This window comes from Bombus huntii, chromosome 12 (genome assembly GCF_024542735.1).
Source record: "Bombus huntii isolate Logan2020A chromosome 12, iyBomHunt1.1, whole genome shotgun sequence".
NCBI classification, from domain to species: domain Eukaryota; kingdom Metazoa; phylum Arthropoda; class Insecta; order Hymenoptera; family Apidae; genus Bombus; species Bombus huntii.
In genome coordinates, this window is record NC_066249.1 from 4362593 (window position 1) to 4386003 (window position 23411).

At 54.4% G+C, this 23411-nt stretch overlaps 1 protein-coding gene across 2 annotated transcripts; it reads left to right on the plus strand.

Moving 5' to 3' along the window:
• The first annotated feature begins 4803 nt into the window (after positions 1–4803).
• LOC126872237 (T-box protein H15-like) lies at positions 4804–22341 on the plus strand. 2 transcript variants are annotated; one of them, XM_050631926.1, is made up of 6 exons: positions 4804–6086; positions 11860–12112; positions 13664–13937; positions 14658–14822; positions 20826–20902; positions 20984–22341. In XM_050631926.1, exons 1-6 carry the CDS (start codon positions 5507–5509, stop codon positions 21615–21617), a joined length of 1983 nt encoding a protein of 660 aa, XP_050487883.1. In that variant the 5' UTR covers positions 4804–5506; the 3' UTR covers positions 21618–22341. The 2 variants fall into 2 exon arrangements, with proteins under 2 accessions (XP_050487883.1, XP_050487885.1); XM_050631928.1 differs by having other exon boundaries at positions 4808–6086; positions 20996–22341.
• Positions 22342–23411: the final 1070 nt, after the last annotated feature.

Below are 23411 nucleotides of genomic sequence, written 5' to 3' on the forward strand. Positions count from 1 at the left end.
CGTTTTAGTCGATTCTCTTTCGCTCGCGATATCGATGGGAAACGGTGGAAAGACGGATGAAGGTTTCCGCCGGATACGATGCCGACGGGATAAAGTTATCGAGAAGGATACCGACGAAGGAAGAAACGACGAGCGGAGGTCGGCGATGCCGCGCGAAACGATCGCGACGTATAAAGGAAGGAGCGAAGTTTGGTCGGCAAAGTGCGGAAAATCGGTACGAAGGAGATAGAATTGCAAGATGCGGCATGTAGGATGTCACGTAGGCGGTTAACGTTGTACGTGGAAATCTGACGGTGATTCGTATTTAGCTGTCGTGTGAGTAGCGAACGTTGCGTCGAAGGGAATAGGCGAGAACGGGTGGGTGTAGTTCAATAGGTAGAGTACTGGTGCTCGTACTCTGGGTAAGTGGAAGCCGAACGTATGGGTTAGGGTTCGGCGGCGCATGAGTGTGCGGTCGGTGACCACATGCACGGTTTGGAAATTGCGCGCGCGCGTGCAGAGGGACGCGAACGCGTTAGGAAGGTAAGTAAGAAGGTAGCTCGTAGCCAGCCAGGAAATCTATCCCGCATCGGCTCCCTCCTCCAGCGCCAGGACCTTTGCTCACCGCCCTGTAATCATCGCGAGTCAGTGGCGGCGGCCGCTAATTATGTTTCATAACACTTCTTACCCCCACTCTAATATCCACTCCCTTAGGGGCAGCTCATCATTTATTTACATCATATTCGTCCCGAGGGATAGCGCAACGGCCTCCGCGGCCACGGTTCCTTCTTTTCCATTCGGCTTCGCTCCGTTTCGTTTACGAGCTTCCATCGCGCCGCCGATTTCAAGCGCTTTTTCGCACGAATCTCGACGATTTTCGCGCAACAAACCCGACGACAACGACCAATGTGAAAATTAAATCGAGTTCGTCTATTCTCTGTCTAATCCAATCTCACTGTTCAGGAGATGTTATCCGTCTCAGTTTCCTCCTACCTGCCATATAGGCATCTGCATACATGGCACAACGTACGTAGTATATCGTTGCTCGGAGAGCAACGCGGAAAATCCGTTAAGAAAGGTCTGTTAGTTCCGAGACGAATCCGGATTTGGCAGACCACCGTCTAATGGAGGTTCTTGTCTGTCGATTGATTTTAGGATTATTCGACGGGATTCTGGCTAGCAACTGCGATCCTTTTGTTCCTTTCCACTGTGTCCGTTTTCTTCCGCCTCTTCTTCGTCGCGCTTTCGGGAATCTCGAAGGAATCTCGGCCCTGTAGCTACGCTCGATGTAGCCGGCAGATTGGTGGCACTTTTGCGGTCGAGCGATTAAGTGGTTTCAAGCGATATCCTCCAAGAAAATTGGCGGGGCTTCGAGAACAGACCGAGTTTTAATTAACCTCTGTCTTTCTACGAGCATTTTACAGGGTCGTGAGGTCCGGTAGCCGCGGTACTCTTTTCACGTGCCTCCCAAATTACGCGTAAACCATCTCTAGCGTAACTCGCATGCACGAGCTCCTCCTCCCCTTTTCCCCCCCGATTTCGAGCGACGCAAACGCACGGCTCGCGTCTCTCCGAGATAAATTCGTCGAAGAAAAGGACCGGCATCTTGGGATCGTGACGAGTCGGATCGGCACCGTCATCGATCAGATCAGATTCGTACGACAAAACGTAGAACCGGAGAGAGTGCTCGCGTCGCGAGCATCGAGAGACGAGAATAAGTGCCGCGTAACCGCGCGGCGATTTGTCCGGATCAGCGTCAGACTAAGCAGATTACGAGTTCTCCCTAAACGAACCGGCAGTTGGAGAAGCAACCGCGCGGAGACCGAGCGGCAATGTCGCTCGATCTCTCGGGAGGTCCGTCGATGGCCCATCTATTTGTTCAAGTCCTGCTAACGACGATGAAAATGCGCGAAATTTTCGCTCGCAAGGAACGATTCCATCTGCACGCGTAGCTCCGTCGTTCGAACGATCGTTCGTTCGCTCGTTTGTCCGCTCGTTCGTCAGGGAGTCGGTCATCGTCGGTATCATCGATAGTTGGCCCGTGCTTTTGACGACTAAATATATCTCGACGCAAGGCGCACTCGCGGCAATAAAGAGTCAGAGGGCGTACCGTTCGAACGAATTTAAAGATACATACATAAAGTTGGGTCGGTCGAAAGCAGTTTCTGCTTTGACGCGAGGTCCTTTGAAGTGGTTTTCGTTGGATCGTGAGTATCAAACGGATTCACCTGATCGTAACGCGGATCGTAGCCGCTTGGGCGTGAACAACCGCGAGACGTTGGTCTAGAAAAGGGAAGGCTCGAAACGACCGGAAACGATATCGTAACAGCTTCTGCTCTGCTTTGAGTCGTCGAAGCGGTAACAAAACGACGCGTCGTCGCCGCTCGATCTCTATTTCTTCGATCTTGAGGAAAAAAGACGGTCGAGTGAAACGCGAGCGTTGCCAGCCTCCGCGGCGTAATAACCAGTGGAGACGCCGCCACATCGGGATTCGCCTAACGAAGTCGTTACGTTTAATTATCGCGCGTCTGCCAGAGCGTACCGATTCCTGGGGCAATTAACGTATTTGTGCCGTGCACCGCGTTACGAGCGAGATCGCGTGTTACGAACAACGGTAATTAGAAACAACCGTCCGTCGATGGCCGATTTCTCGCTTCGCTACGCGACCGCTCGACCGCCCGACCGCCCGACCGCTCTCCACCGAGATAAGAATACGACGAACGTCGAATTTTTTAGCGTAACGAAAAGATTTCACGGATAAGATAGATAGATAGATAGAGAGAGAGAGAGAGAGAGAGGAGGAGGAGGAGGAGGAGGAAAATCGGCGGAGGAAGCACGGTTTCGTTCGATCGCAGAACCGATGGCACCATCTCACCGTTGCCGCGGTTCGCTCCAGAATTATAATATTTATCTTTCGCGGATAATAACGGAATTGAATCGCGTGAAATTTCTAACTCGTAATGATATCGCGGCCCGTTTTTTCTACACGTTAAACCGTATAATTACAATAATCCGCCGATGATATCGCGCGCGATACACGTATCGCTACCTACGTATTTAGCGCGCAAGGCAATTTCCTGCTTTATTATAATAATATCCGGAGCAATCTGCTCCCTTCCCACCACCCGGAGCGTAGCTTCGTTCTTTTGCAGCAGCTTCTTATTTTCAAACGCGCCGCGTCTTCGTTAGCTGCGCGCATCCCGCACCGATCCTCGTCTCGTCGAATCCGTTTACTCGACATTCGGCAGGATTGTCGCGATAGTTGGGTATCGACGAGACGACGGCCTTCTTCGCGCTTCGAGTCGCAACGCGCGACATGTCGCCGCAGGCATAGCGGGCGAATTACGGATGGCCGATGAGTTTTCCAAGGCGAGACGAAACGTCGCGCTTCCGCTCAACGGCGATCGACCCCGTGTAGAATCGTCGTCCACAGGACCGTGGAAGGACGAGCGACGAAACAACGGTGTACCCAACCAGCCGGCTAGGTTGCCGCGGTTAGCGAGCTCCGACCGAGGAGCAGCTAACCACCCACCGGCGTTACCGGTCGCTCGCGTTTAAAGCTCCGCCAGTAAAACGATAAATTGCACGACTCGACGGAACCGCGCAAAGAACCAGGGAGCCACGGGGGAGGAGAGAAAGGGAGAAGAAGAGCGGTGGCGGAAAGAGAGGGAACGGGGAATGGCAGAACGAAGAGAGGAAAACGGTGGTCCCTGTCAGCAATTGCCCCCTCTCGTAAGAAAAAATGGCAGCTGTTGTGGCTAGATGCCGCGTACCGAACCATAATGCCGTACCACCCTCCTCGCTTACTCGTCCGCACGGAGCTCGCGCGAGAGGGCATTCGGAGCTCGAGGAGAAACGGGAGGCCGACCGTGCCGAAAGTACCAACCTGGACGGGAGAAAAGAGGACGATCGAACGAAACGGCTCGGCTGCTGAACGAGGAGGAACGATCGGTCGAGGTAAGAGGAACAACGAAGAACCGCAAAAGAGGAGGGAGGCACGTAGGTACGGTTCGCGACGACCACCACCATCTCTGTCGCTGTCGCCGCCACCGCCGCCACCGCCGCCGCCGGATCCGCCACCCACCACCACCACCACCGCCGCCACCACCACCACCACCACCACCATCACCATCACCACCATCATCACCACCACCACTACTACCACCACCACCATCGCAGCCACCGCCACCGACGTCGCTGCTGCCTCCATCGTCGTAGCTACATAGGATCCTACTATCACCGCTACAAACGACTCTACCAGAGGACCATTACGATCACCGTTGGCATCACCGGCGTGATACTATACTCGTGACGATCGCCGCCACGAGGAGGCTGGTAACGCGATCGGTAACGTTTCAACGACGCGGGAACCAAGGGAAAGGAAGGGAAAGCGTCGAAAGGGGAAGCGGAGGAGCGGAGAGAGCGCGCGAGAAGAAGAGAAAACGCGGTTCGCGGGTGTACGCGCGTGGAAAGACAGCTGGCTGCCGGTTGGCGATCGCGCGCGCGCGCGTCCACCTCGACACGAAGAAGAAGGACGGAAGCGTTAATAAGGTGGTCGCAAACCTCTCGGCGAATTCCTAGGAGGAGAGAGACTACGGGCGGAGCCGGGTGCTGATCGCTCGGGCGGAGCTTCGCTCGAGGGAACCGCCTACCGAGCTAGGGTCGCCTTTTCTCCCTGTTGAACAGGCCGCCCCATCGTCGTCTCACACCCTGAGAGAGTCGAGTGGCGCGCGTTCTCTCCCGCTACCCCGTGTCTCGCCGCGCGCGTCGCGGACGATCGAGCTCGAGCGAGCCGCGAAGCGCCGGGGGTGGGGGCCGAAACGAGAAGCCGGCCGCCGGTGGCGCGGGTCAGTCTGTCGGGCAACCGGTCGCTCTCTCGTTTCTCGTTCTGTCCGCGCTCTCCGCTCGACTCGACCGCGTTCTCCACGCTCCGAGACTCGATACAAGTCGTCGATATCGTGCGACACGTTCTACTCGAATCGAAATCCAAACTAAAATCGCCCTCGACCTCTCTCTTCGTCGCCTGTTGGGGCCAGTGTCGTGGTCGTCGTCGTTATCGTCGCTGTCGTCGTCGTCGTTGTCGTGGTCGTCGTCGTCGTCGTTGTTGTTGTTGTCGTTCCGCGAAAAGTGTGTCGGAACAGTTTGCCCGCCGTTTTTCACACCCGGAGACTCGACGCATCCTGGTGACCGTGGCGATGCGCGCGCCTCGTCGCGCACTTCGACGATCGACTTAACCCCGGTCCGCGAGCACCGAGTCGCGCGAGTCGACGACCCTCGCGAGGCGCGGTTTCTCCCCGTCAAAAACGATCGTCGATTGTTGGCGCTCGATCGAAAGATTCGAACGTTCGATCGCTGGGACGCAGGCGAGGCGACGCGATCGTCGCATCACTGCCCGGGAGAATGTGGAAAATTTCTGTTGGGTGGATCGGCGGGCAGGTAACGACTGTTTCCGGAGCGAACCAAAGACCGATCTTCTCTCGATAATAGTTGACAGACGAGCGAGGTTCGAGACGCAGAGCGTGAGGTGATGTTGCTGGAGTCGCGAGGTCTCAGCGGCAGGAAGAGAAACGGATTGACGCTGTCTTCGTTCGGTGGTGGAGGTGGCGGTGGCAGTGGCGGTGGCGGCTGCGGCGGTGGAGGCGGAGGCGGAGGAGGAGGAGGCGGCTGCGGTGCCGGCAGCGAGGAGGACGACGAGGAATCTCGACATCTGTTTCTTGGAAGAAAAATGCAGACCGAGGGTGCCGCCGCCTCCGCGGTTTCCACCGGTTTGTCACCCGGCTGCACGCGCGACGACGGCGACGAGAGTTCCAGCCCTTCGCCGAACAGCAGCCTCTTGAACAATCTCAACAACAACTGCAACTCGAATCGCCAATGCGCCACCGACTTTAGCATCGCGGCCATCATGGCCCGAGATTCTAGGCAGCAGCAGCAGCAGCAACAACAGCAGCAGCAACAGACGCAACAGCAATCGCAGACCTCGCCATTGCAGCAGCAGCAGCAGCAACAGCAATCGGTTCAGCAACAAACTCAGCCTCAGCTGCAACAACCTCATCATAATCGGCAGTTGCAGCAACAGGCCGTCGGCGGAGGGAAATTGCATCAACACGGTGAGCTCTTTCCTTCCTCATTCTCGACGTAGAAATCCGATCGTAGCTGTCTCGTTATCGGGTCGAGCCACTCACCGCAGTTTTTTCTATGCTTTGGTTCGGCCAATGAAATCGTTTTTCTTCGCGTTCCATGTACGTATGTACGTTAATAATGAAACCACGGTTCTCCGTCGTTTTTCTCGGCGAGCAAAAAAGGCGACCGACGAAAGAACGATCCTATCGATCGTTGGTTATCGGCTATCGGTTATCGGTTATTCGTGGCCGGTTGGTTGTTGCCGGTTTCTTCGAGCAACCTGCGACGAACTCGAGCTAGAACGACGACCACGTTGGTGACCACGACTACGATTACGATCGCCGTCGAGACGAGTAGCGTTTGTCTTAATCGCGAAGGGCGTTATTTTTGAAAGGTTACCTGTCGTGGCAGAGAGGCAGAGAGTGGCAAAGTAAGAGGGAAGGAAGGAGGGAAAGCGGGGAGATAAGAAAAAAAGAAGAAAATTAGAGAACGACGGAGCGCTGGTGCGTGGTTAATGAATTATTTAGCGGCGAAGATTGTGAATGAACCGGCATGTAGCCGGGTTTGTGCCCGGGCGCGCGTTAATTCGCCAGGCGAGAAACGGCCGTTTCGCGCAGCCAGGTGAGGTGTCTCATCGGAATTCTGGAAACGATCGTGGCTGCTTTGCTCAGCCAGACGTCCGAACGAGACTCGACGGTGTTTGGTTTCATCATCGCGTATCTTGGACGCCCGCGGCGAATAATCGCCCACGAAGATTCTACGCGGTCGAAATTTACGGTTGGCCACGGTGCAATTCACCCACGGAAACGGACCGTCGTTCCCAAATAAACTTGGGTAAACGGTGCGATGAATCGACCAAACTCTCGTGTGCGTGCACGTGTGTTGGACACGCGCGAATACTCTCCTCCTCTTCCTCCTCCTCCTTCCCCTCCTTCTCCTTTCATGTTCGCCAGCCACCTAGTTCGAATAAATCGCTAATCCAAAACTCGGGAACCTCGTGACTCGTTAACCGGCGACGAATTATGCCTCTCGGAGACTCGCGTTTCCGAGGTAGCGTGTTCCTGCATGGCCGTTCGCGTACGAATTTCGTTCAACCGTTTGAAAGCGTTTCGTTTTGCAAAGTAACGAGACGAACGACACTTATCGAGCGCCGAACGATACACCGTTGTCGCCGACGTACACGACTCGATGCGAACGTCATCCGTAAAAAAGTAATCGGTGACTCGCTCGAGCAACGAGCTTGCATGTCTGCTTGAACGCTTACTTGGACCCCCGTAGCCCTCGCTCGGCGAACGCCAGCCTCGACCCGTGACGATCGTCCGGATTTTGTTATCGCTTCACGACCAAACGCATCGGACAACGAAAGTCAACGATCGATTTCCAGATGGAGTCCAGACGACTCGTCGTCTGTGACGCGTAAACGTCGAACCTCGGAGCGAAAATCACGCGGCCGATAGACGTTTTATACGCGTCGAACCATCTGCAATTTGGTGGACGCCCACTTGAATCGTTTTACCGTTCGAGCAATCGCCAGGGCTTCCGTTGCGCCGGTAGTTACGATATCGCACTCTATTTTCCCGTGTTCTTTTTTTTTTTTCTTTTTCTTTCATCTTTCCAAGAGTCGGAGCTCTTTGTGTCCCAAGTTTGCGACAAGCGAGATTTCTTGCTACGATAGATGATAAGTGATAAGCGATATCGATAAGGGAGAACGATTATCGCGTTTCACCGCTACGCGGATGATTTTTAGTCGGACAAACGCAGAAGATGTCAATTACGATAATTTACAACGAATACGGTGTTGGAGACGATACCGGGGGAATGCTCGCGCCGCATTTTATAGCACACGTTAACGATTCAAGATGTATACCGTGTCTCTGCGTGTCGATCTACCCTGTAATCTATCGACGATCGGTTCGCAAACGTGCGGTCCGTTCGAAACGAACGGACGATACGGTCGGCGAAACGAGGCGATACGGTTCGTTCAGCCGGAATATTGCATCGCACGTCGTTGCTCGACTAAAACCTTTTGATAGTTGTGCGTAGTTGTAGTCAGAGGCAAAGCTAGAAAGCACGCAGAAATTACGGTGATTTTCGTTTCGATCAACGTCGCGTCGTTGATTCGAGTTGTTTAGCGACCACGTTAACTGACAGGCTGTCGGTGACGCAGTGTCGATCTTGCCGAATCGTTTCGGTGTTCCGCTGGCGCTGTCTCGAGACGAGTCCGCGTGTGTGAACCACGTTGTTTGCAAAATACGAGGAGAAAACTTGTCTGCCGGGTGACGAAATTGCTTCGCGTTGCGATAGAAACGAGAGTTTCGAAGGATAGAAGGTCGCGTGGGAATTCCGTCGGACATGATCCAAAGAGCACGTACTTCGTTACAACCGGATTAATTTATGTTTCGCGAACAAACAAAATGCTTCTTTTAATTACCTGTCGACAGATTGATCGATTGCCCTGAGTCTCTCTCTCTCTCTTTCTCTCTTCTTTTCTCTCTCTCTCTCTCTCTCTCTCTCTCGATCAGATAGCGCGTAACAGGCTGGCTACACTCGAGAAAACCGAGATACGCGAGTTTTTGAAGAAACGTCGAGAATCGAACGCTGTCGCGATAGCTCGCTTTTCGATGATATCTCCTATTGCGTTTTTGATAATCGAGAAGATCAGAGAGCAATTTGTAGATTTCGTGGATTCGCGGCAACCGAACGACCGATAAGAGAGAAAACCCGTCGATTATCGTTGTCGATACGCGAACTTGCTTGTTTGTTAGGCAATCGCGTCACGTTGATCGCGAGAGCTTTCGTAACGAAGGACAAAGAAAGACAGCGCGATCGATTTCGAGACTCCGCACCTTGATCGAGTCGAGCGGTGCGATCGATTAAAAATAGCCGGCGGAATACGAAATCGGCGATCCGCGAAGAAAATCGTGGCGTAACGTAGAAATATGGAAAGAGAAGTGTCTGGGTCGCGAGTCGCGAGGCAAGTTTAAGGCTCGATGCGAGCCAGCGGTTTGCGGCAAATCGCTGCAGCGGCAACGAGTCGAAAGGACAAGGAGATACGCGTGTACGTATCCTTCTCTCGCGAAATAGACGACTTTGAAACAAATACCTGGTTTCTCTGTTCTACCAACGCCACCGCAACGGTGTCGTACGGTAGAACGTCTGGACCGAGCCTGAAACGACGTGGTGGAAAGCGAGACGAGAAGCGCGTGACGCGCGAACGAAGAAGAAGGCGGGAAGAGCTGAAGTTCTCGTAGATCTCGTGGGAGGACATTAGCAGTGGGACGCGTTTCAATCTGTCCTCCTTTGCGTCTTTGATCCGGCGGCACTGGTGCGCCGTGCACTCGCAACCGTAACTCACTTGACGAGGTCGCTCGTAAACTCGAACGAAACTCGTGCTCAGTCGGCAGACGCGCAGCCACGAACCGTTCTGGCGACTCGTCATCCGTTTCGTCAGTCGTTTAACACCGCCGTTCGCCGTGTCGAATAAAAATACGCGGATGACAGACCACACATCGCGCCAACCTTCTCTGACCGGCCAATTAGCCGCTACGGCCTCGCGAAAATTCCCGTTTAAACAGTTATTCGCGTTTCGCGCGACGACACCTTCGCTACCGCCTACGCCACTTCCGCCACCGTCGCTGCCCTCGTGCCCTCGTGTCGCGTCTTTTTGCCCTGCGTGCAACTCGAGTGCCGCTCCGACTTTAGCCTGGGAATGTCGGAACGTCGGTGTCGCGACCACGGTGGAAAATCACCGGCTTTCCCTGCGACTCCCGTGACCCTCCCGATCCCTGCCACGCCGGAAGTGTCGCTGATTTTTGTCGCGTCAAGCTCGGTCGCTCGTTCCTTCGCGATGCTACGATAAAGAAACTCGTTGATTTGCAAAAACCGTGCAAGCATAAACGGGAGAGAGGGTAAAAAGAAAATAGACTGAGAGGGAGAGAGAGAGAGAGAGGGGCAAGAGACGCAACGATTGGTTTTTCTCTCCCTTGAGAGCGAGGAGAATCAGTTTAACGAGCGAAAGTAATTTTTAAGCGTGCCGCGTTAAGTGAAATACACGGTTGTAAAGTTATCGACGTAGAAAATCTGCTGCGAAAATAGTTGGCAGAGCGGATAGTGTTTATTGTTAATTTATTCGCGATAACTCGAATTTATCGAGTGTCGGAAGTTAATCGTTCGGCCGATCGAGAGGAATTGTTTGTTAGTCGGTGAAACCCGATTTGATTTGCGTTCGGTCGTCGCTCGATCGATTGGAAAAAACGGCCGAACGAATGAAACACTGCGAGTGGAACTCGCGAACGCGTTTCTCTCGTTCCATCACGGATCGCTCGGAACGGATCTCGCGAACCCTCGTCCGCGGGGGGTTTCTTCTATTTTACCGCGCGTTTCTTGCCTCTCGAAAGCTCTTGGACGAGCGAGCGTCCCTAACTCTGCACGGTTGTTCCAAAGACGGAGGAAATGGCGGAAGAGTCGCGTTCGATGGCGGCTATCGTTGAAAAAACTCGCGCGAGAATTTCATCGCCCGGCCGCGACCTAACGAATTTCGGACGTCCTGCAGCTTGGCCGTAACGAGCAGTTTGCGATCGAACGACCCCTCGGGATCGAACGCGTTTACGCGCGCCGTTTTAGGCGATGGCACGCTATCCAATTTCCGAAATTGCAATCGGCAAGAGACAAATTGAAAACCGATGCGAGAGAGAGGTATCTGTGCGCGAGGGCAAACAAGAGCGTTCGTCGCCGTTTTACCTTGGCCGGAAAGATTGTAATTTCACGAACCGCTGCCACTTGGTCGGCATTGGTCGGGATAATAACGTTAAACTAAAGTAACCTCCGTCGTAAGTGGATAATTATCCTTTAGCAGCCGCTACCGCGGCGTCGTTATTGTCTCGGCCGGGAAGACGCTCTAACGAATGCCGAGGGAGACGAAGAGACGAAGAGAGAAAAAGTGGGAGAACGAACCGCGCGCGTTCGATTACGCCGGTCTAGAGCCTATCGGCGTCGTGCAAAACACGGAACGAACGATCCTTGAAAATCGCAAACTATCGATTAATTATAGGAACGCGCGCGCGGTAGATTGCGATCTGCTGTCGCTTTCGGGTTATTCGCGGTACAGATGGTCGGCTGGTTCGTCGATACGTTGGTTGGTTGCGACGCGCGGCTCGAGAATTCGGTCGACCGATCGAGTGGGTCGCGTGATTGCGTTTACGCAACTGCGAAACCGACGATCGAGACGACTACTAATTATCGAGAGAATGAGTGTCATTGTGTCGCGGAACACGGTTCTCGCAACAACAGACGGTGGATGCCTCGTGGCGGTTCGCATCACTCCGCGCCTTACCCCACCTCGTCGCATCGCGTCACAAGACATTAGCTACGAATTACTACTTGGGATAACGGCAATTTTCTTTCGCGGTGCCTGCTTTAGCCGCAAAACGTGTTCGTGGTTGTTCGTGACCCACGCTGCAGCTGGGAACCTTTCGATGTACACGGAGGGGAGAGGCGCGAGATTATCCGCATCCGAGTCGAGGTTTCTATATGCCTGTTGCCGATAGCCACGATGCAACCGATTAATCAATTATCCGTCGTCGTGGCTAACGCCTTTTTATTAGCTCGACCCGTGCGCGGTATCTCGATACATGCGTTTCTTTCATCGATAAACGATTCGATCGGTTTTCCCTTTCCGGTTGTCGCGGTAATTTCATCCTCTCTTTCGACCCGTGGCAAACATTAAACCTACAACTTCATTATCCCTCGCGTGCTTTTCAGAAAGGGAACCGAGCGTTTCTGGAGTGGTCCGCGGCGCTCCACCGATTCAGGAGGCGATCGTCGCGGAAGACGATCCAGAGACGGATGACGCCGGAAGCACCAGCGGCAAAGCAGCTTCACCCGTGAATCCTCTCCTTCAGGAACGGTCCAACTGCGAAGAGCTTAGGCACGTGGTGTGTCACCTCGAGACGAAAGACTTATGGGATAAATTCAACGAACTAGGCACCGAGATGATCATCACGAAAACTGGCAGGTAAGGTTCCCCCCGATTTGCGTCTCTGGAGAGGGCGAACGGAAAAGCAATTCAAATATTCGCGTAAAGACGATGTCGGGCGCGCAGCGTGTAAGCGGACTTGATTAAACGGTCTCCCTCGATTACGATTATCGCCGATCTACGGTACGTGACGAACTGGCGGGCGAGTAAAATTGGACGAAGAACGCGATCGAACAGTCGGCAAACGTCGAGACGACGTTATCGAGAGACGACGAGAAGAAGAGGACGATGGGAAGGGAGGCGAATACCGGAGAAAGGACGAGAGCGACGCGACGCGGCGGACGCGCGCCTAATTGCCCGCCACGACGGCAACATCCGTGCTGCTGCTGTTGCTGCTCCCGCTCCTTCTCGTTGTTCGCTGACTCCCAAAGGGGTTCCACTACCCTACTGCGCGTTTACTCGCGCGTTGGTAATTAGATCTGCGCCGCGATGTTGCTCGTCGCACCCTCCACCCGCGTCAACTTATCGTCCCTCACCCGGTCGACTTTCTACCACGCCACCCTCCACCGCCTTCGCCACCGCTCCTCTGTCTCTGTCTCCGTCTCTGTCTCTGCCTCCGCCTCTGCCTCCGCCTTTGCCTCCTCCGCCTTTGCCACCGCTTCCGCCTCCGCCTCCGCCTCCGCCTCCTACGTCGTATCCCGGTCTTTACCCTCTCTCCCTCGTATCCCGTTATTTGCAGAGACTTAAAGGACAAAACTCGAGAGACCTTCCCCTTCGTTCCTCTCGGCCAGAAAATTCTCCCTTCTCGCGCGACCGTGTCCTTAGACCCCTGTCTTCGAAGCGCGGCACCGGCGTTTCCAAGCAGCAGCTCGGGTGTTGCGTTCGCCAAGTGGGCGTGAACGTTTCCGAAGGAGGAAATTTGCCAAGCTTTTCGAGAAGTTTTAACGACGACGGCGACCCGTCGACGAAAGAATCGTCGCCGTGGTTTCGATCGACGCGAGAAACAGGGTGGAGGGCGTGGGAGCGGGTCTGGGAAGGAAAAGCGACGTCCCGGGATGAGAGGAAGTCGGGGGTTAGAGGTTCGATCGTGGGTGAGGAGGTCGTGTACAGGGGGTAGGCAGAAGGTGGAATCGAAGAGGCTAGCTTCTCTCGCGAGGCGAGTTCAATTCATTAACAAAGGACGGGTTGATAAATAAAAGCATTACTCACGCTCGTGGCGCTGGCGGGATGAATGCATACCGAGTCGACAAGGACCGAGGAGAAGACGTAGATAAGATCGGCGGGTGTCCCCGCGTTTTAGTGGTCGAGCAGCGGGGGGCCCGACACGGTATTAATGTTTGGCCTCCGAGGCAAAACATTCACGCCAGGCTTCATCCTCTGCCCCCTCGATTCTGACCCTCCGCCCCCTCTGCCTGCTGGTTCTTCTGGTACCCAGCGAACCTGCCACCACCTCGGTGTCCGCTTCGGTGTTGGCGCGTTAACCCTGAAATCGGCGTGGACGGTTTTCGACCACCGATAATCCTCTCTCTCTCTCTCTCTCTCTCTCTCTCTCTCTCTCTGTCTCTTGCTCAGCTATCGTTTATTTCGCAGGAGAATGTTTCCAACGTGCAGAGTGTCGTTCAACGGATTGAAGGCGGATAGTCGATACGCGGTTCTGATGGACATCGTTCCTGTGGATAACAAGAGGTATCGATACGCGTATCACAGGAGCTCTTGGCTGGTAGCTGGGAAGGCCGATCCTCCGGCGCCCGCTCGTCTCTACGTGCACCCGGACTCACCTTTTACGGGCGAGCAGCTTCGAAAGCAAGTCGTCTCGTTCGAAAAAGTGAAGCTTACCAACAACGACATGGATAGGCACGGCCACGTGAGTAGCTTTGCGGCAAACACCGAGCTCGTAGTTCGATCGATCAGTATTTGTTTTCGTTTGCGACTCGTTTCGATTTGTTTCGATTCGTTTCGGTTCGTTTCGTCCGATTCGCGGGAGAACGAGAACGCATCCAACGCGTCGCTTCGGTCGGTGGGTTCGTGGCAGTATCGTGGCCTGGTATTCGATTTCTCTCCGACAACGACAGCGGCAGCGGCAGCCAGCAGCGGACTCCTTAATTCATCGGATGACTGACGTAAATAGGAACCCCGATCGTGGCTACGGTTCTTCACGGTACTCATTTTGTATTCAGGATGTTACACGGTGCCGGACGAAGGCAAAGTGATTCTTTTGAATGGTAAGCGGGGAACGTTCGAGACCAGCAAAGTGCTCCTAATTCATACGCTTTTTCTCCCGTCGAGATCCTCTCGTATCGTCCATCTATCGTTTCCCGAGGCGATAGACGAATCGAAGAAGGTCGAGGGACGAAGAACGGGACGGACCGGGCCGAAGTCGAGAAACGCGACGAATCGGTGCACCGAATACGGTCGAATCGATGCCAGTCGAGGGGGGTGAGACGCAACGTTCGCGAAGATTACGCGATGGTAGTGGTAACAGACTCTCGTTCGATTTAAACGCGGTACGATCGTTTATTTTCAAACGCGTCGATAAAGATACCACGCGCTGCGAATCTTCTGACCGACTCGTAACGATTTCCAGCTGGTGTTGAACTCGATGCACAAATATCAACCGAGGATTCACCTGGTGAAGCGACCGGAGTCGGGTACCTCCAAGCCGATAACAGACCTCGAAAAGGAACCTCACAAGACCTTCATATTCCCAGAGGCGATATTCACCGCTGTCACCGCCTATCAGAATCAACTCGTAAGTCTCGCTTTGTTTCTCGCTACCGTTACACGCTTTTATTCGTTCCACCTTCCTTCCCCAGTTCCTTTTCTCCTCCTTTTTTCCCTCTTTTATCCTTGCTTTCTCTCCTTGGCCCTTTTCGCTTTTTTCTCACGCGATCCTCGACGCGTCGGTCGAGATCTGCCCTGCCGCGCCGTGACGCATCGCGCGTCTTCCACGTGCCCTCGGGAACGGTGCTCTCTCTCTCTCTCTCTCTCTCTCTCTCTCTCGCTCGCTCTCTTCCTCTCTCGCCTGCTCGTCGCTCGGCCCTTCGCTTCGGATAATCGTTTCCTCTCTACCGATTGAAACGTACAAATTGTCCTACCCCCGGGCTGCCACATTTTCTTCTCGCAGTCAGCGGATTCGGTCGCCATCGCGAATTTTCGACTTGCCTGCGCGACATTTAAATTAACGGTGAGCGCGGGACGTTCCAGTGACTCCAGGCGGTGGTTTTCCGCTTTGAATTGTTAGCGGACGCTCGCGTTGGAACGCGACGACTTAGCCGGAGACCGGTCGTACATTTAACCTCGCGACGATTCTTCTTGCGCGCGTCCAACTACGGATTCCTTGGTTCGGAGCGCGAGAAGGGCGACAGCGCAATCGTATTTTACGATAGTCGTTTAGCAGCGACCGCCTGGTGTGTGGTCTGACTCGCGGTCGTTCGCATTCCACGGGCGTCGCGATGCCCGCGGCACGACGCGAGATCCGATTTTCGAGCCACGAGAGACGCGCGACGTCCATTCTCTCCTCTTCCATTTCTCTTCGAACAACGCGATCGGAATCCTCCGCTTGTTTTTGTTCCTTCCAAATTAACCAGAATCGTCGTTGTCGTTATCGTCGTCGTAGTTGCTGAAGCGGCTTTCGAACAACGCGCCAGACGAAAGACGGAGCAATGTCGCAGACCGTACGTTCTGCGATTCCTTAGATTCGAGCATCTTCGCGTAGTTTGCCTCTAATAAAGGAGAAAAGTACAAGATCCGCGAGAGCTGCGGTCGTTCCGACGAAGAGAGAGAAGGAGGAAAGCGAGGCAATCGAGCGGCTTCAAAGCGCTAACGGGTGGTCCGCGTTGGACGACCCACCCTCGTCGTCCGCGACAACCACGAGAACGTCGGAGCCGTTGATGACGATGATGAGGTGCGAAGAGATGCCCCGGCAATTACCTCGACCCGGCTCTCCTTCCCTTTCCTTTCCTTTCCTTTCCTTTCCTTTCCTTCCGTCCCCTTCCCCCTCCTACGTCCAATTTCCAACGTCCGTTCCCACTGTTCTCCTCGGCCTCGCACGCTCTTCTTCGTAACTCTCTTTTTCCTATCTCCGGCGTCCTTTGTCCTCGCTTCTGCTCGTTATCACCGTGTTCGACCGCGCTCTTCACCGCCTCAGCCGCAACGACGAAGGCAGAAGCGAAGGCGGAGATTCGCGGTGGCGATCGTCGCTCGATACTTCCGATCGCGTGTCACGAGAAAAAAAGCGAAGCGGTGGAGCGAGGACAAGAGGATTTCCGTGGCGTAGAGACATTGGCTCGTTTAGCCGGCCGTCGCGCCGCGCTGTCTCGAAATTGATTCGTCGCGGTTCGCGGCTCTCCCATCGGTCGGTCGGTCGGTCGTCGTTATCGTGCTCTCGGTGTTGTCTTTCGTCTTGTTCGCTGGCTCCGTTGCTCTTCTCGTGCTCGTCATCGTCGAGGGGTAGGCTCGTTTAGCAGGGACCAACTTTTTTTTCCCTGCCAGCCACTTCCCGTGTACGAACTACGTATCGTTGCGGACGGTTTTTGTCTTCCTCTTGTCTTTCCAAGCCGACTCTTTCTCGTAACGACCTCTAACACCGACTCGATTCGTCTTTCTCGCTCGCACGCGTCATAATTCATAACCTAACTGCCGTTCTTCTTCCCTCTGGCCACGCTCGCCGTTGGTATTCCTCTCCATCCGTTCTGCCGGCTCCTTATCGCCAGCTGATGTCTCCTCGCCTTCTCTCGTTCGCTGCCTCTTCTCTTTCGCTCGGGACTCGGCCGCCCCGCTCTCCGCGACCCATGTTCTGTTCCGCTCCTAATCGTCCCGCTCGTGGTGGTCGTCGTGGACGGGCCGTCGTTATCCAAAGTCGACGTTTACGCTTCTGGAATAGATGCGTAGATACATAAGTATGTAAATACTTACTACCGTATAGCTACGGGCAGGCTGCCACGTTCCACGCACTATTCGGCGGTTTCTCTGCTCGGCCACCATTCGAATTATCGGCTCGAATCGGTTGCGGTTCTCCGATTTCGTTCGATGTTAGGACGAAGATAACGACGTTGGCCCGAGAGATAACGTTCGTTGGGAGCGTAAGAAACTCTAGCGGAGAATAGGACTCGAAGAGAGACGCGAGTTAAACGTATTCGTCGTGTTTCGTTTAACGATTTCGGAGTTTGTAAAGATAATCGAGAAAAACGACGACGTATCGCCGGAAGGTGTTTTAAGATAAACGCAGTTTCAACGCTGTGCCTCGTAATAATTGCGGAGTAATCGTGATCGCGATCATCGCAGTGGAAAATTCTCGTGGTAATAAATCGCGCGTCGCTATCTTTTTATACCTTGTGCCTCTATACTTTGGCTAATTAGCTGCTCGACGCTGAAACGAGGGGCAACTGCCTGCTAAGTCGTTTCACGTTTCGTGAATTCCGAGAAAAACCGTGAAAAAAGCGAAGAAGCGGAGAGAAACGGAACGAAGGAGGAAAGGGAACGAAGCGAGAAGTAAGGACGCGCTAACGTAAAAAGAAGACGGGGCCGAGCGCGTCGCGGAACAAGGTAGAGCGGGTGCAAAAGCAGAAGCAGAAGAAGGTGGAGACGAGGAGGAAACAGCGAAGGAGATGAAGAGGAGATGAAAGAAAAGAAAGAGAAGAAGGAGGAGGAGGAAGAAGAGGAAGAAGAGGAAGAAGAGGAAGAAGAGGAAGAAGAGGAAGAAGAAGAAGAAGAAGCAGTCGATGGTTTTAGTGGCTGCAGGCGTCGGCGTCGGCATGCACGAACGAAAGAAAACATAAATAATCGCGTTCAAATGAGACAGAGGCGGCAGAGAGGAAGAGGAGGAGGCCCCTCTGGAAACCACACACGGCGGCTGTACGCGTTGGCGGCTGGTCGGTTGGCACACACGCGTGTACTTACTTACGGCCACCGGGACACACACGGCCACGCTTCGATTTCGTCGTGCGCGCGTCGAACGCCAAACCACGAACATTTCGCTTCGTTCGCGAAGTTTGTTCGCGACAACGCGAATTCTCCACGAGACGCCGCTCCGTGAAGAAGACAGAGAACGCCAGGAACAGAAAGAAAGAGAAAAAGAGAGAGAGCGAAAGAAAGAGTAAGTTTAGGGAGCATGACAGCGCGCAACCGGCACTAAATAGCGGCCGTGGTGCGCGCCGAGCTTCCAAGCCGAGCGAGCGCGGGACCCCTTCTTCGATGAGCGCGTCTCTATTAAATCTATTATTAGTAGCGGACCGGGTGCGAAAGCATCCCTTTCAATTACCTACGGCTTCATTTTGCGGAGCTTCTGTGGAGGGAGCGACCGAAGCAGAATCGGACCATGTAGCGAGGGAATACTCCTCTACGTCTCTCTTTCTCCTCTCTCTCTCTTTCTCTTTCTCTTCGGTCGAAACGCGAAAAAATTCATATGGTTGGACGATCGATCGATGCTGGCGTTAGCAGGTCGAATCGCTTTCTTTCGCGACTAGCGGTTCGTGAATGGAAACGGTCGAAACTCCCCCGAGTGCGAAGAACCGATCGGTCCCAACAGAGAGAAACGCAAGCCCGCTCACCGCGTTCGCAAATTCTCTCTCAATTTTCATCGGCGCTTCGCAGCTGGACGTAATTGGCTACCTGTCGTTCGATGAACAAACGTTGTTCGATCGGTCCTCGTGCTACCGACTACGATCGAACCGCGCCTTTGTTCAGCTTTCGTTGAAAATTATGTACTTCGTGTCCTGAAAACCGCGCCCCTTTCTTTCCTTCTTTAGCCCAGCCGAGTACGAGGTTTACGCTCGCGAGTATCGCGTGACGGATCGCCGTGGACTTTGTTCCGTGCATCGTCGATCGCGTCGGCCTGTCGTTGGCAGCGGCGAATTCGCGAGTCGGTCCTGCAGAATCGCACGGCGATCCGACGAAACCAGAGGGCAACGACCTTCGCTCGCGCATCGACCGATACCGGCGACGACAAAAATCTCCTGTATTTTTTTCGCGATTCCCGCTATCCCGGCCGATATAGAGTAAAATATCTGGCAGGAGGGTGCACCGCTGGCTGCTACGATTTATACGTTCCGACGATGGTTTGGCATCGAGAGAGCGAGGAAATATATCATGGCGTAGCACTCGCCGCGCGTTCACCGTGGACGCTGTAAATCGGTCTGGGAAGTGGTCCAACCGTTTGGTCGGATCGTGTCAGTGAAATCGTATAACTTGATCATCGTTTGCCGGGATAGCCGCGCGTACGATCGACCAGCGAATTTCGTTTTTCATCCGGGTAAAGAGCGAGATCGTCGTGGCCTCGCATTCCTTGGAAACTGGCGTTCGGTGTCGGTGTCGGTGTCGATAGACGGACGCAGGCGAAAAGCGGTGGCCGCGCGGCGCGCGCCTCTCGATTTGCCTGAAAGGAGAAGGCGTAGCCGCGTGCGCGTCGAGTTGCTAAATTAATCGGTGCTCGTCGCGAGACCGCCGACGCGATAGACGCGTGGCGGCGAGTCCAGTCCGTCACCGGTTCGAATCCGGCAAAAGGAGCTGCACGATATCAAAGCGAACGGTTCGCGCAAAGTAGCGGCCGCGCTGGTCGATTTCAAAGATAGGCGTATGGTCGCGAGGCGAGTGAACTATAGCTGCCCGGCTGATCGTAAAACGAACACAGCCGACAGAGAACGACGCCGCGCGGAGACCGAAGCGGAACGACGCGCGCGATCCAAGTAAGTAGCTAGACGACGAGGACGACGCTGACGGCGGAGGTGGGCCAGATGTTTGGCTAATGATGTCAGCGGAATCGTAACTAAAACCGAGGCAGCTCCGGGCTTAGCGCGGCTTAGCCTCGGCTTTGAACGAAAGAGTCTTATTACCAGGCTGCACGTGCTGCTCCTGAGCGCGAAACCGTAGGGTAATTGGACCACCCACTCGACACCGACTCTAGCTTCCGACCCTCTCTCTCCCTCGCTCTCTCTTTCCCTCTCTATCTCTCTCTCTCTCCCTCTCTCGCTCACAAACACGCGCGGATGTTTGCTCTCTCTCTTACATCCCGCCTCTCCCTCGCTCTCTCTCTCTCTCTGTCTTCCAACCTTTCCATCTCGACCTTCCCTTCCGGGAGATTTTCGGAGAGAAACGAACGAGGACGAGTCGAAGGACGGTTTTTTTCGTCGAAAGCGAGAAAGCAAGTCGACCGCACCGCGAAATCATACCGTTTTCCTTTTTTGAATGGGTCCGATAGTTTCGGTATTTGGATACGACAGAAGTGCGGGGGAGAGGAATCTTTCGTCCGTCGAGGGTTTACGGAAGCGTGAGACGGGAAGAATCTCGTCACCCCGAGCTAATTCGACTTTGACCGATGCCACCTGCTCCGTCCGCATCGTGGGTGGCCGAATGGCGGCGGTAACGCGAAACGGCCGAACGCTGCCCTCGCGAAGACCAGTTGGGGTAGATTTCTAGCTGCCAACTTTCTCCAGCGAATTTCGAAAGATCGCGAACTCGAATGACCGCGCCTCGTTCTCGCTATCACCGTGATCCTTCGTTCCCCGGTTCTGTCCCTTTTACTATCTGGAATGCAATGCCGCGTCGTTTTTCCCGGCTTCTTCTAATTTTACGAGCCGTTGATTCTCGATCGATGGAACGAACCGTTTCGAAACGGTCGACCGTTTTCCGATACGCGTCGTTGGCGGCCGACGATGACGTAACTTCCGACTGGAGAAAAGTCGTCGTAGGTAACGAGATGGGGAAATGGACGGCGACTGACGAAAATCGACGACCAAGATTGACTTTTCTGTTTCAGATCACGAAGCTCAAGATCGACAGCAATCCGTTCGCTAAGGGGTTTCGGGACTCGTCTCGTCTGACCGATTTCGAGAGGTAAATCTTAGGAACGTTTTTACGGACGCTGCGCGACGAACTCTAATCGCCGCGAGAGCGAATACGCGCGTAATCGAGCAGCTTCCCTTTCAGGGAGACGATGGAGTCGATGCTGGCCGAGCAGCAATCGCTGAGGTTTCCCCATCGGCTTCCGTTCGAGATGGATCAACTTCAGGCCGGAGCGGTGGGTAACCTCAGCCTGGAGGAGAAGGCGCTGTGGGCGGCGCGGTCGCAGATGCTGCTTCGGGCCGCGGCGGCGGTCGCGGTCAGCCCGTACGCTCAGCTGGTCGGGCCCGCGGCTCTCGTCTACCCCGGCGCCTCGTCCGCCGGCACCAGCCATCAGCAGCAACAGCAGCAGCAACACCAGCAGCAACAACAGCAGCAACAGCTCGGCCATCTGTGGTGGGCTTCGTCGATCGGGCCGACGCTGTTCGCGGCCGCGCATCACCAGCAACAGCAGCAGCAACAACAACAACAGCAGCAGTTGGCAGGGTCCAGCACGCAGAGTCCGAGCACGGGGCCAGCGGCACCTCGGCCTCTCTACCCATCGGCCTTGGCTCTGGCGCACCATCGTTTCTCTCCGTACCACGTGGCCACCGCCCCCAAATCCTCCACCCCGGTCGGGCCATCGCTCTCTCCCTCGCCCTCGCGAAGAGCGACACCTTCTCCGACAGACAGTCTCGGAAGAGACGCCCAGGATATGTCGCCGTCGTAGTCGACGTCCTCCCCTCGGCGCCGCCGTATCGCGCGCGCGCGCGCACTCTTCCACGACCTCGGGACCACTCGACTTCTCCCCGCACGAGACCCGCTGCCACGCTTCTCGTCGTTCTTTCCGTGTGTCTGATCCTCACCGGGAATCGTCACTGGCAACAACCACGTCGTCGCAGAATTCGCGTTTTCGATCGGAGCAACGTAACGGGAAGAAGCGGAAGAAAAAGAAGAGGAAGAAGAAGAAGACGAAGACGTAGACGAAAACGAAGACGAAGACGAAGCACTGTATATACGGTACGGTCGTTGTTGGATCCCCTGGCCGCACGTACGTGCATTCTTAAGCGATCAATCGTATGACGACCTTTACTGTATATAGCTATACATATATACGTACGAATTCACGAGACCTAGGTAATATCGACTTCGTTCGTGTAACATAAGTTGTATATTTCGTATCACGACTTATCGTTATCGTTATCGTTATTTATGTTCCAACTCCGTACTCGACGTGGAGAAACGCAGAGCGGAACGTTGCGCGTTCGTGTCCGAAGAGAACGCGCTCTGCGTCTTTTCCACGCAAAATAGCTTAAGCGACGATTCATTGTCGCCGGTATCGGCGATTAGCGTTAGCATAGAGCGTTATATCGTTGATGCTTGTGTTGTGAAGATGCATAAAATATCGCTGTGCAAGCTGTTCCCTTGTAAATAAACCCTAATAAACTCTTGTACCAAGCCTACAGCAACAACTACCAACTACCAACCAGCAGCTACTTATTCGTTCCGCTCCTATCTCCATCCGGACCCGGTTTCTTCGCTCCAAAGCGTGGCAACGACGAATTGCCACGCAGCACCGCGTCTACCGAAGTATCGATCCGTCGCCACGGTAATGACACACGAGTTGTACCGTTCAACTCCTCCCTTCCGGTGAAAACGGAATTTTTCCTCGAACGAAGCTGGTTTCCTGGTTCGTCGAGAGACGGTCGCCAGATCGTCGGGATACTGACGGCACGCGCGGACATCGAGAGGGAATCCGACGGATTCCGCAGGATAGGCGATTTCAATTCCCTCGGTTAACCGAGTACCGGGGATCGTAGGATGGCCGGACAAAGCGCCGGATTTGTCCCTCGAACCTCTCGACGACGCGCCTTGGAAATTTGAATCCACGGGATCGCCGAAGAAAACGACTCGACTAGCACGAGAGATTATCGTCGGTCGATCTGTCTGTTCGGGAGGTGCGGAAAAGAAAGGCGTCCGGGCGAGAAATCTTTCTGGCAAGAGGAGGCGGCATACATATCGCCGCGAATCGGAGGCGAGCACCGTTGTGGCGTTTTAATGCGAAACGAAGGCATTATAAAGCCATTAACCGTTGAACGAGTCGGCTCGACTCTGGCCGACACAGGTCGAGGCCGGTTGCGTGCGAATGCGCGCATCGACGCTCTTTATTTGAATACACAAAACATTAACGGCTCTGCTCGGACGCTCACCCTCTTCCCCAGCCATAGAGTGAGAGACGACTTTGCTTGTCCGGGACAAGAAACACCGCCGAACCTTCTTCACCGAGTTTTTCCTATCCTATCGTATCCTTCGACCGTATCGTATCTCGAACTCGCCCTTTTTCCTTTTACTCTTCATTCCTTAACGCAAGTCGCGCACGCTTTTAACAACAGTCTGCTCGTACGGTTCGAGACGAACGTTCGAGATCAGCGAACGCGTCGAATCGTCGATTATTCTCGTGGAAACGAGGAAAGCGAGGCGAAAGAGGACAGAATCGAGAAAGAGAGAGAGAGAGAGAGAGAGA

Excerpts from the sequence above, each read along its gene's own strand:
- LOC126872237 (XM_050631926.1), top strand. The coding sequence starts at position 5,507 with ATGTTGCTGGAGTCGCGAGGTCTCAGCGGCAGGAAGAGAAACGGATTG. Across the intron at positions 6,087-11,859 it reads AGGGAAATTGCATCAACACG|AAAGGGAACCGAGCGTTTCT; the intron begins GTGAGCTCTTTC and ends CGTGCTTTTCAG. Across the intron at positions 20,903-20,983 it reads CGTCTGACCGATTTCGAGAG|CTTCCCTTTCAGGGAGACGA; the intron begins GTAAATCTTAGG and ends GTAATCGAGCAG.